The sequence below is a fragment of the Vipera berus genome, assembly GCF_964194415.1.
Source record: "Vipera berus genome assembly, chromosome: 3".
Lineage (NCBI taxonomy): Eukaryota > Metazoa > Chordata > Lepidosauria > Squamata > Viperidae > Vipera > Vipera berus.
In genome coordinates, this window is record NC_138204.1 from 46,848,325 (window position 1) to 46,870,404 (window position 22,080).

Genomic DNA, 22,080 nt, shown 5'->3' on the forward strand with positions numbered 1-22,080 from the left:
TTAGTCTGAATCAAATCCTAATGATTTCACTGGCACATGCTTCACAGTAAGGCCCTGTGGATCTCAACCTCTTACATTTTGAAAAGCTGCTTTAATGCATCATTATCAAGATAACAATTGCTTCTATGTTAATTTCTGTACATCTAAGGATAAATAATCTACATGTAGCATTATTACCCTTGTCTTGGCACTTCCAATTTTTAGGTGAATGCCTTCAATTAAGCCACACTTAAGTCCCATTTCCCAAAGAAAATGTATAACATTGTACCTGGATCTGCTGCTGCAGCAAGTTGATCTTGTGTTGTTGCTGGATAAGTTGTTGTTGTTGCTTGGCAATCTACAAGAAGGAAAGATGAGGTGGAACTAAGATCCATGCTAACTGAACTACAAACCTTAGGGCCACTTAGGGCACAATGCTCATTTATATAAAATAAAGGGAAGGCCACAAGAACAGCTCATGTAAGCAGAACTTGAATGCACGGATGCAAGTGATAACAAGTGTTGTTTAGAAAAGCAAGACACTGGGTACTAAAAACTTCAGGTGAAGTTTCCCATTCAGATTTCTCATCTCTTTCTCCATCATTATTACACAGAATTCCAGTGATGAAATTACCTTACTAAATAGCTTTAAGAAGATGAATAAGCACATATTTGACTTATTAGCACACGGACATACAAGTTATTGGAGTGAGGTGAAGTAAAACATGTGAAGATTATAATTACATCACAGTTGGGCTTGAAAATACCAGCAGTGAATAACTTTAAAGGAAGTTTGATGTCTCAGGCAGCATACTAACCTCCTCCTAAAGCTTGGGCTTTGTGGATTTATTTAAAATTATGCCTTGGTTTCATCTATTAAGAGAAGTTGTAACTGGAGCAACAGCCCTATCCATTCACATTACCATCATTTCTTCAGAATAAGACAGTTTAATTTACTGTATATCCCTGCAGTTTTCACTCTGAATATGTATAGTTGGAATTTTATAATATCCTGTTTATGTAGACTCTACACCCTGTTGCTTATTACCATACTAAAATACACATAGTTGGTAATTTTTATGTCTTTATCTTTTGCAGCCAGAGACTATGCTTTGTGGGGGGGGGGGGAGAAGTGGCCTTCAAGAGCTGCAGAGAAGGTGGGACATTAGCTTTCAGCCCTTGATTTTTTGGAGTTGTGGGGTGGGAAATTGAGTAAAGCAGGAATATTAAACCAGAAAAGATTCCCGTTTTATATTGTGAAAAAAATCATATAAAATTATGATTTGCTGCTAAAAATGAACAATATTATCTGAGAAGATTCTAAGGCCCACAGAAATGGCCACAGACTAACCATCCCTGATATAAATATTTATTCTCTTTCTAAACCAGACATGTCAAACTTGCGACCTCACGTGACGTCGCGCAACGTATTGGGACAGTTTTGCCATTGCCTGCAATGGGGTGGGCGCGGATTCTGGATGACGCGTCCAGCCCGCGGGCCGGCAGTTTGACACCCCTGTTCTAAACTGTTTGCCTTTTCAGGCTGATCTGAATTAGATAAAGTCCTATTAACCCATTTAGCTCTATAAATCCTATATCATTTGAACTTAAGTGCCAATCAGGAAACCTTCTAAAGACAAAAATCTCAAAGGCTAAGAAGGATAAATATAGCTACAAAATAGTGCTTTACTACCTACCTGTTCTTGTTGTTGCCTGGCCAGCTCCATCTGTTGTTGCTGCTTCTCAAACAGCATAGCTGCCATGTTCTTTTGCTCTGAATGGGCGGTCAGCAGCTGGTCCCTCAGGATGGACAGCTGGTTAATCATGACCAGCAGCTGTAATTCTTTCTCTGCCAAGCTTTCTTGGGTTCCTGGAGCAAGCAAAAGAAGTAGAGAAGAGATTAACAGGAAGGGAGGGAAATAGTGAAATTTCATTCTGAAACATTAATTTTTTTTAATTTTTTTTTAATTTTAATAATATTTCTATCCCGCCCTTCTCCCTGAGGACTCAGGGCGGTTCACAGGGCAGAGTAAAATACTAAATACAAACATTAAAAAGAGATTAAATGATTGCCCAAGTTAAAACAATTGGTATACAATTATAAAACCCCAAGATAAAATTAAGAAACCGAAAAATAAAAAACCCCACCAATCCCCATCAGGCTAGGCCGGCTTGTACAAACAAAAACGTCTTGAGATCGCGACGAAAGGAGCGAAGATCGGGCGCCATCCGGAGCTCTACCGGTAGCTGATTCCACAGCTCCGGAGCGCCCACAGAGAAGGATCTCCCCCTGGGGGCCACCAATCGACATTCTCTGATCGGTGGCACCCTGAGGAGGCCCTCTCTGTGGGAACGCACAGGGCGCAGGGAGCTTGATGCCGGCAGCAGATGTTCCCTAAGGTACTCCGGCCCCATGCCATGGAGGGCTTTGAACACCATTACCAGTACCTTGAATCTCACCCGGAAGACAACTGGCAACCAATGCAGCTCACGGAGCAGAGGTGTAACGTGGGAGTATCGGGAGACTCCCAACACAACTCTCGCGGCTGCATTCTGTACCAGTTGGAGCTTCCGGGTGGTCCTCAAGGGCAGCCCCATGTAGAGAGCGTTGCAGTAGTCCAGACGAGAGGCCACGAGCGCATGAGTGACCGTGCATAAATCATCCCGGCTAAGATAGGGCCGCAACTGGCGCACCAGGCGAACCTGGGCGAAAGCCCCCCTAGTCACAGCTCCTATATGGTCTTCCAAGGTGAGCCGTGAATCTAGGAGGACTCCCAAGTTGCGAGCCCTATCTACGGGGGGTAATAGTTCACCCCCCATAGCAAGAGGTGGAATGTCCGAATAAACCCGGGATGAAGATATGCAAAGCCACTCAGTCTTGTCGGGGTTGAGTTGAAGTCTGTTCCTCCCCATCCAGACCCGAACCGCCTCCAGGCAACGGGACATCACGTTGAGGGCATCACTGGGGTGGTTTGGGGTCGAAAGGAAAAGTTGGGTATCATCAGCGTTAAGGTTGTCCTCTTAGAGGGTATCCTGAAAGTATCAAAAAAATCTAGGGAATTTCCTTTGTAGAACAAAGGAAAACAGGGGAGACCTATTTTGCAAGCTATAGGTCTGACATAAAAGGTCATGCAACATGCACTTTACATTTGCAAACCCAGATCCTGGCGAGCATAAAGAAAGAGGTCCTTCTGTAGACATAAGACGTTGCAGTTCTACAGTATCCAAAGGAGTTTATTTTTTAGTTTTTATTGAAAGATAATTGTACTCAAAGATCCACAGAACTGTACATGAATTTGTTAAAAGATTAATTTCTCACATGATTGGGACCAATGTGGTTATATCAGTAGTTCAGCCTTTCTCATCCTGGTGCTTGGCAGATACATTGGAATACAATTCCTACATTCTAACTAGCATGATGGATCAGAATGTGGGGATATGCCTGGACAGTACAAAATTGGGAAAACTGTATTGTCTCATAGTGGGAAACCACTTTTTATATTGAATTATTTTTATCCTTTAAAATAAAGCAAAATACTGTGAATTCTGATGGTATGAATTTAAAAATGTATTGGCTCTGAATTTAGCTTAAATGAAGTAGAATAGAGGGGCTTTCAATTCTAATTGGGTTAGTTTTCTCTGTTCTGGGCATTAATGCAATTCTGCTCACCTTTTACTTCTTTGGATTCCATAGAACTTTTCCCCAGAAGTCTCTCTTTCCATTCACTGGACAGTAACTTCTCAATGGTCGGCATCACTGTTGCAAGAAAACATGACAGGTTTGCAATTGAGAAGTATAACTGTTTTTGAGTATTGTAATGCTTAATAATAGAAATGAAGCCTAGGTTGGGTGGTGGTGGATAATACTACAAGGACAGACCAAGATAATCAAGGAAATTGGTGACTTTAATTAAGCATCTGAATGCAAAAACTAGGACGGAACATACATCCCCCTGCCTCTTGTAAATCTAATGTTATTTATTTTTTCAGTGTAGCTATTTTCATAAACAGCAATCAAGAATCCACTCTAAGAAGGAAAAATTATAAAGATGTATAAGGAGCTGCATTTCTCTATGGCAAGCTAATTGTCTGCCTAATGTAACACTATCCATCCTATTTATACAATGTTGCTTAATTTTGCAACTGGAGGATTTTAACTGGTGATATCATGGGCCAGTGTTGCAATAGTCAATTTTAAAATGTCATTGCCCATGATGAAGTCCTTATAGCCTCACCTACAAAAGAAAACTCCAAAATGCAAAGAACTGTGCTGACCCAAAAGTGTATATGTGTCTATATTAGGTAAAGGTAAAGGTAAAGGTTCCCCCGCACATGCGTGCTAGTCGTTTCCGACTCTAGGGGCCGGTGCTCATCTCCGTTTCAAAGCCGAAGAGCCAGCGCTTCTCCGAGGACGTCTCCGTGGTCACGTGGCCGGCATGACTAGACGCCAAAGGCGCACGGAACGCTGTTACCTTCCCACCGTGGTGGTCCCTATTTTTCTACTTGCATTTTTACGTGCTTTCGAACTGCTAGGTTGGCAGAAGCTGGGACGAGTAACAGGCGCTCACTCTGTTATGCAGCAGTCGGGATTCAACCCGCCAAACTGCCGACCTTTTGATCGACAAGCTCAGTGTCCTAACCCACTGAGCCACCACGTCCCTACCCTATTAGGTTAAAGCAAAAAAACAACAACAACTCCTTTTAAATTTACAGCTGATAGAATAAAGAGCTGGCAAAAGACAGTGAGGGAATAGTGGAGAAATTTGGATTCCCATCCTGAGATCATTCATACAAAACATATAGTGGTGGGTTGGGGTGAAGTGGGAAAAGAAGACAGCTTGAGAAAGTGGAACATGCACTGTGTCCAGTTTTAATAGTTTTCTTCAGCACCAGGAGCAGACCTTTTGAATCACAGTAGGAATTAATTGACTATTCAAGATCAAGCCACCCCCAACATACTTTGCATTATAACAGGAATTGCTCACAACAATATATTCTTCTTGGGAATGTTTCCCTGCTCCCCCTCTTATTATAAGGATTGCAGCAAAATTCAGAGGGACTAGGGAAGCCCGTGATTGTTGCCAGATGATGTCATTGCCTTTATAAATAAAAAAGACATTTCATTCTCACCCCTCCCACCAGCCCAGCTCCACAACACTGCCAGAGCCTGAATATCACGGGTCCCATGATCTCAAAGCAAGTACTCTACTAGACAATTATGCCTCTTCCCAGCAACTAAAAAAAAGAAAGCCCCAAAGAAAGCCATCTGTAAAATGGATGTGTGTGCATCTCGGTCTACATGTGTGTGAGAGAAATATCAGGTTTGTAGAATGTCCTTCCTACCTTCTCTTAGATTTTTATTGAAATCCAATTTTTCCTGGTTGCCGACTGCAGGCTCGAGCACAGGGTTGCTGGAATCTGATGCCTTGTCCACTGGAGGTACAGATTCCTGAAAGATAGTGAGCCACTGTCAATCACCAGCACCCTGCAGGAAATTAAAAAGGGAAGGATAACAGATACGCTTATCTTCACAGTCTTACTTTCAAGCAGGGTTTGTCCAAACAACCTCTGGAGTCTGGCAAAGGAGCTGCAGACCTGACTGGTGATTTAGAGAGCTGATTTAACAGATGAGGAAATCTCTGAGGTTTCCCTCTTTTTATCTCCCTTCACCCTTTGTCCCCCCCACCCCCAAAGTGTTTCACTTCCCAAGTTAAAAGTAACTGGGTCCCTTGGGACTGGCAAGGTATGCTTCATGTACATGTGCCTGAGAGAATATGGCCCACCTGTGGGAGGATTAGAGGATCAACAAAGTCACCCAGTGGCAAGGGTGATTTACTGGGGCTGTTGGAGCCAGGTGATGTGCAAGGAGCCTCCCCCTGGGTCAACTTATAGTGGCTCTCGTTCTTCTCTTCTGTTTTAACAGTGCAGTTCACCATATTCCCAGCTCCATTAAGCTCCAGCTGAGGAGAGACAAGGCTCCTCATGGACATCCTGGATGACAAGGAAAACAAAATATAAAAGACTATGAAAATGAGCAGGAAAAGAAGGGCCATGAACTTCACTCACTTTAGACAAAGACCAGTGTTCCAAATGTGAAACCAAGCATAACAAGCTTTCAGGCAAACTCAGAAATAATCAGATGGCTATTACTTCCATTGACACATGTCGTTCATCTTCAGAACAGGACTCCAATTTGCACTGACCATGAATAAGCTAAACTATAGATTTCCTTATTAATTAAATCTATCTTCTATCTTACCTCCATCATTCCTCTAACTTATCTGCAAAGCACAAGAAATTGGTAATTTGGGATTAGAAAGAAGGACTGGTCCAGGATCATCCAATGAGCTTTCATGGCTGAGGGTGCATTTAAATCTGGGTTTCCCCAGTTACAGTCCAATACATTTACCAATACCCAATGCAAGCTCTTACACCACACTTGCTGCACATGTTGAAATAATAATTAGAATTTTAAAGAATATGAGAGCCTTTCATTATTGGGAAGTTTGAAACGAAATAGACTGTGTTCTTATATAGGATACTATCCAGACACTTAACTTTTGGGTTCATTTAGAGAGCCTCAAATATGTGGTTTCCCATTTATACTTCAAACCCAGATTCTGCTTTGTTCTGGAGAAAGACTTGTGCTTTATGAAAAACCACATCTTCATAACAGCCATCTTATGACTAGTCCAACTTCTTAAGATAGCCATTTGGAAGTAGAGCTCATGACAATTTCTAAATGGTTCTGCACATACAAAAATATTGGGGAATCCTGCCTTAGAAGATTACATTGACTGATTTACCAAAAACAAAGTCAGAATTTGATGAGTCAATTATTAAACCAGGTGCAAAGTTAAAAACCTCATACACATTTTATGCACAGCAACAGACATGCAATATTTTTCCTGCACAAAGGCAAGAAAATCTTGCTCTGTACCCCTCAGAAGCAAAGCACTATTGTGCAGCCACACAATAATTTTCCAGTTCTAGAAAGACAAAATACCAGAAGCACAAAGGTTTAGGGGCAAAAGCAGCCATCATAACTGGCCAAGTGCCACCATCATTGCCACTTGGAGTTCTGGAAAAGCACAGGGCAGTAATTACATAACAAACAAAGCCTGTCTCAAGCTGTGAATTAATCAAACGGCTGAAAATAAAACCTTCCTCTCAGGAACTTCAGACAAAAGAAATGAAAACAACAGGGCTGGCTGGGTAATGAAAAGCCAGCACACTGAATGGGGGACAAAAGGAAGTTGAACAATAGGGTGTTGGACAAAAGCAATAAAGTAAAGGGAAGTGTGACAGCTGAACAATGAGGCACTGTGCACGCCAGAGTTTCTGATCTTAGCAGGCTTTTTTATCTCAGTTCCCTGCCCTTCTATGAACAAATCATTGTGCTTTTCAGGCTATTGGGTTTCCTTTACCATTTGCTTTTTGGCTCCTGCAGCCATTCCGGTTAGAACCCTCTATGCTTTTCCATTTTCAGTCCTGTATGCCCCTTTCCATGCTGCACTCCACCACAGACCAAACAGATTCATCTTATGAAGACAAAAGGCATCCATGTGTTAGGGAGGCACACTGATAAGTGACAGTAACTCACACACACACCCCACCCCCAATATACATCCAATAAGACATGTCAGCTGATTACTATAGCCTTTAGCTTTCTCTTGCTCTCTTTCTCTGGATAACAATAATATAGGTCTTTCTGCCTGTGGCATGACACTGTCAAAGGAGAGAATCTTGGTCTCTATTTTTCCCTATTGTTTTATCTTGTGCTCAGAAGACATGGCTAAGAGGATCCAAACATGCTTCAACCAGAGGGGTTTTTGTTTGTTTTTTGTTTTAACTGATAGATATTCTGAAGGTTTAGACAGCACATCCAAATTCAAGCAGCCAAATACAAGGAATTTGCTTCTATGCTGATCCCACAACTAAATAATACTGAATATGTAGTTACAGTATTTTCTGTGAAGCATTTTGTTTGTTTTTATCTATGTCCACATGCGCACTTCCCATATATAAATCTTTGTGTACAATGGAGTTTACTTCAAGTTACGCAAGGACTGAACCTGTACATGCACAATAGGACGTAAATATAAAAGGGAAAAAATGATTAGAGAAGCTTAAAGAACAAAAACAATGTAGTCTCGTTTATGGTCATGGTAGAAACAAGGATGTTCTTGCAAGAACAGAAAGGTATGGGAAGATGTCACATGCACCTTTCTTTATTAAAAAGGGAGTCGATGCAACACATCCACCTGAACAACCACTAGCAATGGAGGAATCAGCCATCTAGGCAATCTCATTGATGGATAACACTGGAGGAAAGATTAAGTATTCATTTTCATAATCACTGCAGGAGAACTAATAAGAAATTTTGTGACAAAATATATTCTATATATACTTAGCAAATCTGTTGTTGCCTTAAGTTAGCTATTAAAAAAAAAAACTTGAGAAACATATCTCAAGTCCTTGCCATACGATTTACTGCAGTATGGGCTTTTTTCCCTTCCAGCACACAATGTTTTGAAGTGAAATATCAATAAAAGTGAAGTATATAAAGAATGATTACTCACAGAAACATGTTGCTTAAGAAATATAACATTTACAGGTTTATAAAGCGAAGCAGGAGCACCTGTTAACTGCAAGGTAAGTCCAAAAGGAGAAGGAATCAAGTTTATGTGCATATAGCACATATGTTTCTAGTACAGTATGCATAGTATGTAGATAATTTTGTTCCTTGTCAACAGTGGTAACATTCATTAGTTATTTATGGCCATTCAGAATGGAATTACTTCCTTAAAACACAGTGCTTTCCAAACTACTACCCTCCTTATGCATTGGAAGAACCAAAGTTCAGAACCAGCATAGGCTATGGTTGTATAGAATGAGGTTCATGGAAGTTATACTGTAATCCAATTTATCTGGAAAGTAACAAGTTGAGAAAAGTTGAAGCAAGGAGCATTATCATCTTTTCTTGGCCTTATATGTATGGCAGAGTATATGCTTTGTCATGCATGGAATTTTAGTTGGATCCCAATGTTTTTTTTCTTTTCATTATAATAAAAAGAACAATTTTAAATTGCATTTACAGGTAGACTAGTAAGTCAAATGCCTGGCTAAATATATTTCAATAAATATATTAATATTTATTGCTTAATATATTTTGTAATATATTTTAATAAATTTTAACAAATATATTAAATTTAATATATTTAATAAACTAAGCAAAATATAATAAAAATACAGAAAATGAATCACCAAGAAAGGAGGATGTAACTGATACAAGTTTACAAAAGTTAAACTCTTTCATCATACCTGGAGATATTTAAACAGATAGGGCAAAATTCAACTCAGAGACACTGAGAAAAAGGAGCTATATTCAGATACAATTGCAGGATTTGACTGAAGTGATAGAAACATATTGGTAAAGACTTGTGCACCTATATATTCTTCCTGTTAGGCAATAACAGCTGATGGACAACTTTATGACCCCTGCCCTCTTTTTTTAAAGGTTGCTTTATTTTTAACCTTGATTTGGTTTAAATAAAGGATCCCTTTGAATAGAGCTCTCTCCTCTAAAGAAGGACACCTCCACATCCCAATGTTTAAATTAAGCACATTATCTTGAATATTTACTCCTATCTCCAGCCCAGAGGCATCATTACCAGAGATTTCAATGATTCTGTATGTCAAGGCAAGAGTCTGTTAACGAGGGGTTCTAGCTACGTTTGCAAGCATCCTGTATTTGTTGCTTTGACACCTCAATGTTGCATGCAATGGAACAAAAATGAGCTTCAGGAGATGCACCTTTCTGTTTCCAGATGCAAGAAATGTTGGCAGGGCAGACTGCTCCACATTGCAGTAAATTGTACATGCAGAGCCTCAGGCCACCTTTCTCAAGTTATCATACCATTCGTCTTACAGAACAGCTCAAAGGGTTTGCAGAAGGTCAGCATGAGAGAAATGTAAAAAGGATCTTCAGGGCACCCTGTCCTGCAAAGATACAATGAGCAGAGATGAAAATGAATTGAACATAAAGAAGCTTGTGCTTTCGTCCCAGTCCTTATTACTTCAGAAACCCTGTTGAATGCATAAGCCTATTATGCCAAGGAGGAAAGAAAGCCATATTCTTGTTTGCAGGTCTTGCTTGCTCACTCACTGGTATGTAGCCATGTAAGGGGACTGCATTGTCATCCAGACAATGGGGGAATCAAGAACAATCAGCTGGTGGTGAGCTGAAAATGTATTCATTTTAAAAGAACACACAAAAGGAAAGTTTCAATCCCCCAATAGGTCAGATTTCTATTGTACTTAACATTTGTACCACTGGAAGTTTACTCTTAAAATGGGCTTGCTGCTTTAATAGGTGTGTGTTTGAAAGGAGACTCATTGTATTTTTATTACATGGTTTGCTGAACAAAAATACAGCCAGTTATACTTGTTACAAGGCTTGTTCCAGCAATAGGTCCATTCCCTATTCTAATAGTATCAGGTAGTTATCACAAAAGCCACGGGTGGGGGAAGAATTGCTCAGAACAGCAAACAATGGGAATGGGGACAATTGGCCTGGCACATGGAAAATGTCTTCCTGTAATAGGCCTTTTTTTAATGTTTCTTTTTCTTGCACTGAAAGGGGAGGGGGGAAGCAGAGCTCAAAGTCTTCTAATGTACCAGACAAAGGGAAAGGATGTAGCTAAAGCTGAGACTTTTCTTAACAAGATTAAAACAGAATTTGACACTTGTGTGGATAATGAAACAAGCCAAGCAGTAAAGTGCTAAAGACAGCAACACAACAGTTTTTTATGTTATTAAATAGTTGACATTTGTTTAGCTTTGATATTAAAAGATTTCTATGATAAGCAATCTTTTTTCATCTTGACAAAACAGAATGGATGTTGAGAGTTAAACAGTAAGTTCATGGGTACATCATACAAAACCCTAAAACACAATTTAAAAATCCCACAACATGCTTAGCCAAAACTAATATATATTATAAAGGTAAAGGTTCCCCCGCACATGTGTGCTAGTCGTTTCCGACTGTAGGGGCCGGTGCTCATCTCCGTTTCAAAGCCGAAGAGCCAGCGCTTCTCCGAGGACGTCTCCGTGGTCATGTGGCCAGCATGACTAGACGCCAAAGGTGCATGGAACGCTGTTACCTTCCCACCGTAGTGGTCCCTATTTTTCTACTTGCATTTTTATGTGCTTTCAAACTGCTAGGTTGGCAGAAGCTGGGACGAGTAACAGGCGCTCAGCTCACTCTGTTACGCGGCACTCAGGATTCGACCCGCCAAACTGCCGACCTTCTGATCGACAAGCTCAGCGTCCTAACCCACTGAGCCACCGCGTCCCTTATAATATATATTATAGTTCAATGTAAAATGTGAACCTAGCTAATTACTTTCTAGACAGAACACATGAAGCTGCTTGTACTAAGTGGGACTACTGGTCCATGTAGATCCAGCTATGTTTTGTTTTTTTTTCCTTTGTTTTTTTAAATACTTTTTTTACCTTAACTGCAACAATTTTCACATCAATGCTTCCAGAAGAAGACCCTATCAGTTCTGTGCAAGAACCTTGAAATAGGGATGTGAAGATCCAAAACTTGCACAAATTTTTACAAATTATGTGTGAGGAGTCTCAGCAATAGGTGACTTCGATACTAACTCCATCAATTAAACCAAGATTTAATTCCAAGTAACCTACCTCCAACTCTATAAAATAATGCTTAGTGTATAAGGAAAAAATAAACTGTTTCCAATAACGATAATCACCACAAATTATTTATCATTTTTCACCTTTCAGGGAAATAATCCTGCCAAAGTGGTTTACTAGCAGCATGAACTTTTGTAAACAAAAATAAATGTCTAGATTCCTTCCCATTCATTAGTTGGAATTAATAGCCCTATAGGGGTTGGACTGAGAGAGGGAGAAAAAGTCCAGCTGAGGCAGGCTGCTTTTCTTTTTCTTTTTATACTTTTTATGCCAAATAACTCTGAGTGAGGGTGAGAACTTTATGAAGAATTATATTTCAGCAGTACAGTCATATCTATATGTTAAAGTCATTTTATATCAATTAAGGCCACATTCAATGTGGTTCATTTTGCTTGCATTTTGGCACTGAGAACTTCAAATTATCAAAGACCTAATCACTCTGATGTGGTAGTGGCAGAATGCAATTGAATACTATTAAAAAGGTAAAGGTTCCCCCGCACATGCGTGCTAGTCGTTTCCGACACTAGGGGCCGGTGCTCATCTCCGTTTCAAAGCCGAAGAGCCAGCGTTTGTCCGAGGACGTCTCCGTGGTCATGTGGCCGGCATGACTAGACGCCAAAGGCGCACGGAACGCTGTTACCTTCCCACTGTAGTGGTCCCTATTTTTCTACTTGCATTTTTATGTGCTTTCGAACTGCTAGGTTGGCAGAAGCTGGGACGAGTAACAGGCGCTCACTCTGCTACGTGGCACTCGGGATTCGACCCGCCAAACTGCTGACCTTTTGATCGACAAGCTCAGCATCCTAACCCACTGAGCCACCACGTCCCTTGAATACTATTACTGATACATTATAAACAGTCTTGAGCTAACTCTGATTCTAATGATGTACTTAAGTCTAAGAAATATAACATTGGTTGATTGTTTAGTTGGGGTTCTGGGTTGAACTAGAACGGTAGACATTTTGCTACTGCTTGGCAACAACCCTACACAAAAGAAATCTACCTGTGTTTCACTGAAAGAGTATAGTAATGACTGCAACAACCTTACAACTTAATACCTACATTATTTCTTACAGTGGAATTTTTCTTCTCCAAGAAGCTTGCCCTCAGAGGCAAATTTGCATTTCTAGTCAGAATAATCACCGAAGGCCGAGTCAAATTATTTATTAACCCAAAACTGAAATCTCTGAATGGTGCCAGACTCTCTCAACAGTGGCTTTGCAACTTTTCTACTCCTCCACTGTTATTTCTTTGTGGCATACATCCTGCTATTCTCACTCTTGCATTGCCACCCTTCCTGGCCAAAGCCTGACTATCTCTTCTATTTATTGTGCAAGGGTGGTTCCAGTGCCAGCAGCAAAAATATCCACCCTAGAACTGGCACCATGTGAAAATCTCAAGATCTGAAATCAGGAAATAACATCTTCTGTGATAAGGCGAAACTTTCAACTAGCTGTACATGAGCTCTAAACAAAGTAAGATGATTAGGCATGAAAATATTCTGTTCCCATTTGTATGAAATCTCTCACTGATATAAATGGACAACGAGAGCCAAGAAAACAAAAATCACTGAATTTAGTAGATTCAGGTACTGCCAGTTTTGTTATTTGGGAAAATAATTATTTCTAACTTACAAATAAAAATTAATTAGTTTGATTCATCCATGTAAACTCATAAACGATGAGGACCTGTTAAACCACACTTAGTCATATTTAGAAGGAATGAAAAATGATTTACTTAGAGGAGCAACCAAATTCACAATATTACAAGTTTAAAAAAAAACCCAGAGGAAATCAAGAGCAACAGGAAGCAATCATTCAAGTAGAGTAGAGTAGAGTAGAGTAGAGTAGAGTAGAGTAGAGTAGATTAGAGTAGAGTAGAGTAGAGTAGAGTAGAGTAGAGTAGAGTAGAGTAGAATAGAATAGAATAGAATAGAATAGAATAGAATAGAATAGAATAGAATAGAATAGAATAGAATAGAATAGAATAGAATAGAATAAGTTGGAAGGGACCTTGTACATCATCTAAATTCTAGTCCAACCCCCCCACATAAGCAGAAGACCCTGCACCATTTCTGACAGATGGCAGTCCAGTTTCTTCTTGAAAGCTTCCAGTGATGAAGCTCCCACAACTTCTGAAGGCAAACTGTTCCATTGGCTAATTGTTCTCACTGTCAGAAAATTTCTCCTTATTTCTAGATTGAATCTCTCCTACATCAGTTTCCATCCGTTATTCCTTGTCTGGCTTTCAGGTGCTTTGGAAAACAGGTTGATCCCCTCCTTTCTGTGACAGCCCCTCAAATAGGTTACAGTAGACAAAAGGCTTAATTAGTATATCTACCCCAGAAAGTGGATTAGCATACTAATTCTAACTATCTTAAGACAAAAAACAATAAAATAAAAGAATATAATATTTACCAAATTTCAAGTAAAAGGTGATGTTTCAAAAAAAATGAGATGGAATAGCAATGCAGTTAGATGCTGATTAAAAAGAAGAGTGTGGTGGGGTTAAAAGAAGAGAAACAGAGAAAGTCAGCAAAAAAAATCATAATTACTTGAAAAAGAAGGTCTAGAAAGGACTTAATTTTTAGGTTGCTAATAGTGAGTTAAAGCCATACACCCTTGTGGGCTCTTGTCTAAAATTTTGATTTTATAACCCAAATTTATTAAAGCATAAAGTGAGATAAAATAACAAATCTTGTTCATCAATTGAATTATTGTAGACCCAAAATCACATATTCCAGAGAGGAAAACCAACAAAAGCTTAAACTGTAACCATTGAACTACAAATTGGATAAAACTTTTTTTTAAAAAAGCCAATAATTAAAGTTTTACTGGAGATCATAAGTTTTGGATTTCTTAAGTTATTCACCAAATCCATTTGTCAAAGTACTCCAAAATTTGCAAACAATCAAATGTGCCACTGAATCTTGACAAACCCTAGACAAGGCCTGTGTCAGCCCCACCAGTTCTTTGCTATTCCTTCCCTTACCACTGTAAAAATCTCATGCTACTAAGTTCTGTATTAGTATACCATCTTAAACCAATAACTTTTTGAATCAATCAGATATTACTTTAAGGGATACAACCCTTGAGTTTACTAAAATACCGTAGCCTGTATTTTGTCCAGGTCTAAAATCAATGTTCCTACTTCACTCTAATGTCTGCTATTGGACTCAGTGTTTTATCAAAGAATAAGGTATCTTTAATGTAACAGAATGATCGATCTGGACAGTAAATTAAAAAATGGCCCAAGAAATAGCTTATAGTCAGAGGGAATCAAGGGAGACTTTACCAATCTTGATCAAGACAGTGTCTAAAGAAGATAATCAGAGAAAGATCAGCTAAGAAAAGATAAAATAGTAGTTTTAAGCATTTACAACAATGGTTTGGTTGATATAGGAAATAATGACTTATCTATAGGCAAATGCTGCTCGGTGGTCTATTAAGAGGATGGTTACCACTGGGTCATTTTTTTCCTGCCAGGCTGTGGATTGGCCAGTTCAAAGATTTCCTTCATAAGTTTACTAGAAAGTTGATGATTGGTAACTGCATGTGTAATGCCAGTTTACTTTGTGCTATCAGGAAATGTCCTTTGGTTTAATTGGTTGATGTGTGTGTGTGCGTGTGTACATGTGTGTGTGTGTGTGTGTGTGTATACACACACACACACACACATATACATACATATATTAGCAGTTTATTATCCTTTTGTTTCTGAGGCTCCTTCAAGTTTCTCCCAGCTGAATTGTTTTGTTAGGAACACTGTACCTGAACTGCAAAAATCTAGATGGCCACATAACAACAGCAGAGATGTGGGATTTTCTGTACCTTTTCACTGCCATCTAGATTTTGGACTTTATTGCTCAAATCTTATATTCTTATGCTTATTCTAGAACAAAATGAAGAATTCTGGACCAAACCTTTGGGACAATCTCAAGGTATCACAGTACACTCATACAGAGAACAAGCCTATAACATAACAATAAGAAGACTACAAGGCTCTTTCACTTCAGTCTCAGCTATGTACCTGCAACCTCTCACTTCATTTAACAGGCTGATTCCTCAAGAAGAATGAACTGAACCAGTATGTGTGTTTGTATATGCACAATACACTACTCACTATAGTCTATCCATTATAAATCATCTTATTTTTATTTTATATATATGTATACTTCATACTTAAGTTACATCAAACTGCAGTCCTTTGTTTAGAATGTATTTTTAAAAACATTGTTTTAAAGTAATTGTTAATATCCAACACAGTTTGGCTTCCAAAATGTAAGAAAGCAATGGCGTTTATCATCTCAATACATAATTCTTATTTATTTGTACCCTGCCTTTATTTATAACAGTCATGATGGTGCAGTGGTTAGAATGCAGTATAGCAGGTTAATTCTGCTGACTGCCAGCAGTTCAATTCTTACCAGCTCAAGGTTGACTCAGCCTTCCATCTTTCTGAAGTCTATAAAATGAGGAGCCAGATTGTTGGGGGCAATATGATGACTCTGTAAACTGCTTAGAGAGGGCTTTAAAACACTGTGAAGTGCCATTGCTATTATTTTCACAAATAACTCAAGGCTGCAAACATATCCAACACGTCTTCCTCATCCTATTTTTCCCACAACAACCCTGAGGGGAGGATTGGTCTGAGACAGAATGACTGGCCCAAAGTCATAGCTAAAGTGGCATTTCAACTCTTGGTCTCCTGCTTTCTAGCCTGGTACCTTAACCATTAGACCAAATTGCTAAAGTAGGCTAGATTTATTTAGTCAAAAGCCTGAGTGTGGTTGCAAAGTGATGCATCAGGTGAAATACTTTTGGTGCATCTATTAATATAACATGGATATCCTGTGAGCCAAATTCCAAGAGAACCTGGAACAAAGAGGAACTATTAGTAATAGTTCTGTAGATATGCCCTATATTCAAAACAGGAAAAACAAAGTCAATAAGCTGAACACATTAAGGTAACAAATGAATGTGTGTACATTTACAGTATTCAATCCTGAGTCTCATTGAACATGGGACTCTTTTTGAATGTGGTTCAGAAATCTAAAGTTCAAATATGGATGCAAAACTTGTGACTTGTTAAAGAAGCATATTTTATCAATCATGAAACACTTTTAGTGGTTTCCAGCATTTCTGAGCCCACAATTGCATAGGTCAGGGGTAGGCAACCTGGGCTCTTTTATGACTCGTGGACCTCAACTCCCAGAATTCCTGAGCCAGCTGGCTCAGGAATTCTGGGAGTTGAAGTCCACGAGTCATAAAAGAGCCCAGGTTGCCTACCCCTGGCTTAGGTTTATCTTTAATACTCTGCATATCTTTAGATCCAGGTACCTAAAGAAATATCATCAAAGCACACAGACAAAGTTTAGATTCTGGCTTTACTAGCATTATCTAGAATAGATCAATGCTTCTTAAAATGTGATCCTATCCCCCAAGACCCTCCCAGGGATCCAAAAAAATCAAAAATATTTGCCAATTATTAAAGATATTCGCAAAAATGTAAAACAATGTCAACCTTCATTTTTATTCATTAAAAATATTGGTTTTTATGAAAAATACTGGTTAGTATCTAATGGGTTTAAAGTTATTTTTACATAATTCAGTATTTTGCAAATGCATTAATTTGAATTTTTAATGTGGTAAATATCAATAAATATAATCCATACAAACATGTTTTTTAAAAGACAGAAGGGGTCCTGAGAGCAAATGTTTTTTTTTAAAAAAAACCCACTGATCTAGATACATGTTTTTCTTACAGATGAAACAGTGTTTTTCACACTATGTTTTTTTAAATATCTTGAGTGACCAAGTGACCTGAAGATCTTAAAATCCTGTATATTTTAGTAGTAGTACCTGAATTTTCTCAACAATGATAATGCTAGAATAAGGATTTTTTTTAATGTTGTTATTCTTTTGTTTAGTTGCTGCATTATAGAAACACAACAGATATAGAAAGCTTGAATGACCTATACAAGAAAACAAGGCTGCTTCATAAAAGCATGTCACCACTTGATTATGCAAAATGAAGTGTCTACAGCTGAATGTGTGAATTAAATCAACTGTTAAGCATTGCAAGGTGATATGAAAGGTCTTTGCAGTGTTTGATCTGAGTTGCCTCATTCACACATGCAAATAATTGTTAATCATCATATGATTAACATACATGTATGAACTGGTTATGGCAACTCCAAAAAAGGACAGAAACCAGATTTTAAACACTGTGTTTTTCTGATATCTAGATACCATTCACAAAGCAGTGCAATAAGAAAAAATAATTAAATATTATTATTACTTTTTTAAAAAAAACAACTCTTAACCTCTCTGTAAAGTTTTCTTGATAACAAGATGGAAGAGGTTTTCCAACACCTTCTCCCATGGTGCTTTCCAAACTTCTCCATCCAGCCTATTGCCCAAGTAGTCGTCTTCACATCCATGTAACAAGCTGGTCCAAACCTTCCTAGTTTTGTTTTGTTTCTTAAATTAGCTGCTAAAGGTAGCTCAAATTTAAATATGCATAAAATTAAACCAAATTTAATTTTAGTGCTGGCCTTACTTATTCCTTAGACTGCACCCCTTAGCGTGTCACTGAAATGTCAACTGTCTCTGACATGATAAAAAAGCAATATATGTCCCTGCTGTAAATGATACTCAGCATTTTAGGGCTTTTTGTATATTCAATCTACGTTGGACAATTTCGCTTCAACACTTACCACATATTACAGTTATAGGAAATTCTGAGTTCTACAGGCCAATACAAATAAATCTAAATTTTGGGGATCATTCCCCATAAAAATATTTTGCTATTCAACTATGCTAATTTTTTAAAGAACCTTATCATTTATTTATACTAGCCAGAAAAATGAAGTAACTTTGACATGGCTATTCATCATGATTAACCAATGATCGATAGCTAAGAGTAGGATAGAGATTTATTATCTTACTAGTATGCATCTCATCCAAAAATAACCAAGTTGACTAAAAGAGGTTAGTCAAATAACTTTAGATATTTGTGGACACATGAATACATTTATCCAATAACTCTCTCCGCTGTTTGCAGGTACGTTTTACACGCAGCAGCCCATTTTACACAAATATTCCTCTATCATGTTTAGCTAGGAATAGGGAATGATCAAAATACCGGTAACCTAAAAGTCAAACCCATTCTCACCAACTGCAAATACCAGGATCTTCAGCTAGTTCAGTATCAGGCCTTAACACTAGCTTCAGAATCCTTAAATTGAGTCTCCATCAGAATATGTATTTTAATAATAATAATAATAATAATAATAATAATAATAATAATAATAATAATAATAATAATAATAATAATAATAATAATAATAATAATAATATAATTTGGAAGGGACCTTGGAGGTCATCTAGTCCAACCCCCTGCTCAGGCAGGAAACCTTATACCATTTCAGGCAAATGGCTGTCCAGTCTCTTCTTAAAAACCTCCAGTGTTGGAGCATTCACCACTTCTGGAGGCAGGTTGTTCCACTGGTTAATTGTTCTAACTGTCAGGAAGTTTCTCCTTAGTTCTAGGTTGCTTCTCCCCTTGACTAGTTTCCATCCGTTGCTTCTTGTCCTGCTTTCAGGTGCTTTGGAGAATAGCTTGACTCCCTCTTCTTTATGGTAGCCCCTGAGATATTGGAACACTGCTATCATGTCACCCCTCACTCTTCTCTTCGTTAAACTACACATACCCAATTATTAATTCATTTATTATTTGAATGTAGGAGCTAAGAATAGCAGGTACAAAGCTAACTCATCTGGTTCTTCCTCAGTCCTATGAGATAGATTAACAAGAAAAATGGTCTGTTTCAGTATAATGTCAGAAGACAATCAAACTTATTGAAGGATTGCAGAGCCCCACACCTGACCTCAGTTAATGACTCAGCAAATGCTACCTGAAATCTCATTGTACTGAACAGGGATACCAGAAAGTAACATAGACAATATGATGTCCTTAGATAGAAATTGTTGCTGTTCAGAATGGAGACACCAATGGGAACAAAGCTCCTGTTAAGGCACAAGCTGTTCTGTGGCATCTCCAATACACCAGAGTAATCTCTCCTTAGAATTAAGGTTCATCTCTGTTACAACATTCCAGAAATTAATGAAAGCAATGCCTTCCAGAGCATTTAGTGGTTAGTGCACTGTTGCCATCTCTAGTAGTAGTATAAGATATTTCTTATTGTTAATTGGATAGGCTTGCTCTATATGTTTTTGTTTTTATTTTTTTACCTTGGACATTTTAAATTGTCAATATATGTCACAGATTGTTTGCTGTGATTATTAGTATAAACTACCAAGTCTACTGCTGATTAGTCAGCTAATTAATTAAATATGCTGATAACATCACAGCCTTATCTCTTCTATCACTGTTTTTAATCAAGGATCCATATTGTGCTTTTGAGAGTATGTCATATAACTCAAACTTTGGAATGAGAAATCGGAAGCTAGCACACTTCAAATGAGCAAAGATAACAGTGTATCTGCAATCTAAGGACTGGAGGCTACATCAGTCCCACACAATCTCTCGATAAGGATGGATGCTCCTCATGAGGACACCACAAGATAGCTGTTTCCGACACATCTGAACATTGGGAGACAAAGAAAACCATCACACTCTCAACCATGGTAGAGCTTTTAAAGGAGACTAAGCTCTTAACCTCACTTTCTAATCACTTTCAGAAATTACCTATTTAACTATCTTAAGGCTAATAGAGGTCTTCAAAAGGACAAATTTGCAAACCCACCTGGTGAATTTGCCTTCAGTCTAGAAAAAAATAATTAAATATAAGCATAAGAATTTTAAAAATTTGAAATGAAAATTAAAAGCTAAATATGATTTTAATTCAAGGAAGTTATAAATGAATGAAGGAACAAGACAAATTTGGAATATTAGGACTTTTTGCTACAAGAGTTTGCAAATAGTTATATAAACAGTGCCTTTGTGGGAACTAAATTATTTAGTTTAATTTAGGTCATAACAGAAATTTGAGATTTGATGATTTTAGAAATTGAACACTAGAGGGGACTAAACATTCCAGGCATGAAAGGAAAAAGGAAAAAACTAAGATTTTGTTTTTAATCAGCACTGCGATAAAATGACAGAAAATATGACAGTTGAAATACTCTAGGGCAGGGGTGTCAAATTGCTGGCCCGCAGGCCGGACGAATCATCCAGAAGCCGCACTGACTCCCTGTCCGGCAATGGCAAAACTGTCCCAATACGTTGCACGATGTCACGTGACATTGCGAGTTTGACATGTCTGCTCTAGGAGATATTTTAGAAATAGGGACAGAAACTTGTACCTACAGTGTCAGCAATGTTCTCTGCTTCTGTGGACATATTATGTCCAAAAGTTATTTATTCGCCTAGTGTGCCAGTTGCGCCCCTTTTTGGACCAAGATGCCCTATGCACGGTTACTCATGCCCTCGTCACCTCTCACCTGGACTACTGCAATGCTCTTTACATGGGGCTGCCCTTGAAGAGCACCCGGAGGCTTCAACTGGTGCAAAATGCGGCTGCGCAGGTGCTCATGGGAGTATCTCGGTACTCCCATGTTACACCACTCCTACGCGAGCTGCATTGGCTTCCGGTTGCCCTCCGGGTGTGATTCAAGGTGCTGGTAATAACCTTTAAAGTCCTGCATGGCTTAGGCCCAGGGTACTTGTGAGACCACCTGCTGCCATTGTCAACATCCCATCGCCTGGTTCGCTCCCACAGAGTCAGCCTCCTCAGGGTGCCGATGACGAGGCAATGCTGGCTGGCGACCCCCAGGGGGAGAGCCTTCTCTGTGGGCACACAGACCCTCTGGAACGAATTACCCCCAGAGCTGCGGATGACCCCTGACCTTCGTTCCTTGTGCCGTGACCTGACTTGGTTGTTCCAACAAGTGGGTCTGGACTGACTACGTTTTTTAACTAGGTTTTTATCAGGTTTTTAAAATTGTCACGTAATTATTGTATTTATTGTTTAATTCTTTTTAAAAACTTTTCATCCTATGTTTTTAAATTTTTATTGTTGTGAGCCACCCTGAGTCCTCAGGGAGAAGGGTGGCATATAAATTTAAATAATAATAATAATAATAATAATAATTAATAATAATAATAATAATAATAATAATAATAATAATAATATAAAATAAAATAAAATAAATAAAATAAAATAAAATAAAATAAAATAAAATAAAATAAAATAAAATAAAATAAAATAAAATAAAATAAAATAAAATAAAATATAATAACTGAACTGAAAGAGAATACCTTGGAAAGTCTACAGGACTAAGAGCTGAAATAAACTTTCTCTGATGCTGAAAAATAAGAACTTAAAAGAAATTATAAAATAATGGAAACTGAAAA

The 22,080-nt window shown here is 38.4% G+C and overlaps 1 protein-coding gene across 5 annotated transcripts in view; it reads right to left on the reverse strand.

The window, feature by feature from the left end:
- SOX13 (SRY-box transcription factor 13) overlaps positions 1-22,080 on the reverse strand; it is a 64,937-nt gene that overhangs the window by 16,949 nt on the left and 25,908 nt on the right. For 4 of the 5 annotated variants that reach the window (XM_081325421.1, XM_081325423.1, XM_081325422.1 and 1 more), the window contains exons 2-6: positions 5,763-5,970; positions 5,323-5,428; positions 3,650-3,736; positions 1,677-1,849; positions 269-337 (exon numbers count right to left, since the gene is read on the reverse strand). In XM_081325421.1, the coding sequence (XP_081181547.1) occupies positions 269-337; positions 1,677-1,849; positions 3,650-3,736; positions 5,323-5,428; positions 5,763-5,969 (642 nt within the window). In that variant the 5' untranslated portion in view covers position 5,970. Of the gene's footprint in view, positions 1-268; positions 338-1,676; positions 1,850-3,649; positions 3,737-5,322; positions 5,465-5,762; positions 5,971-22,080 lie in introns of those variants that run through there. The other variant, XM_081325424.1, reaches the window with a different exon arrangement.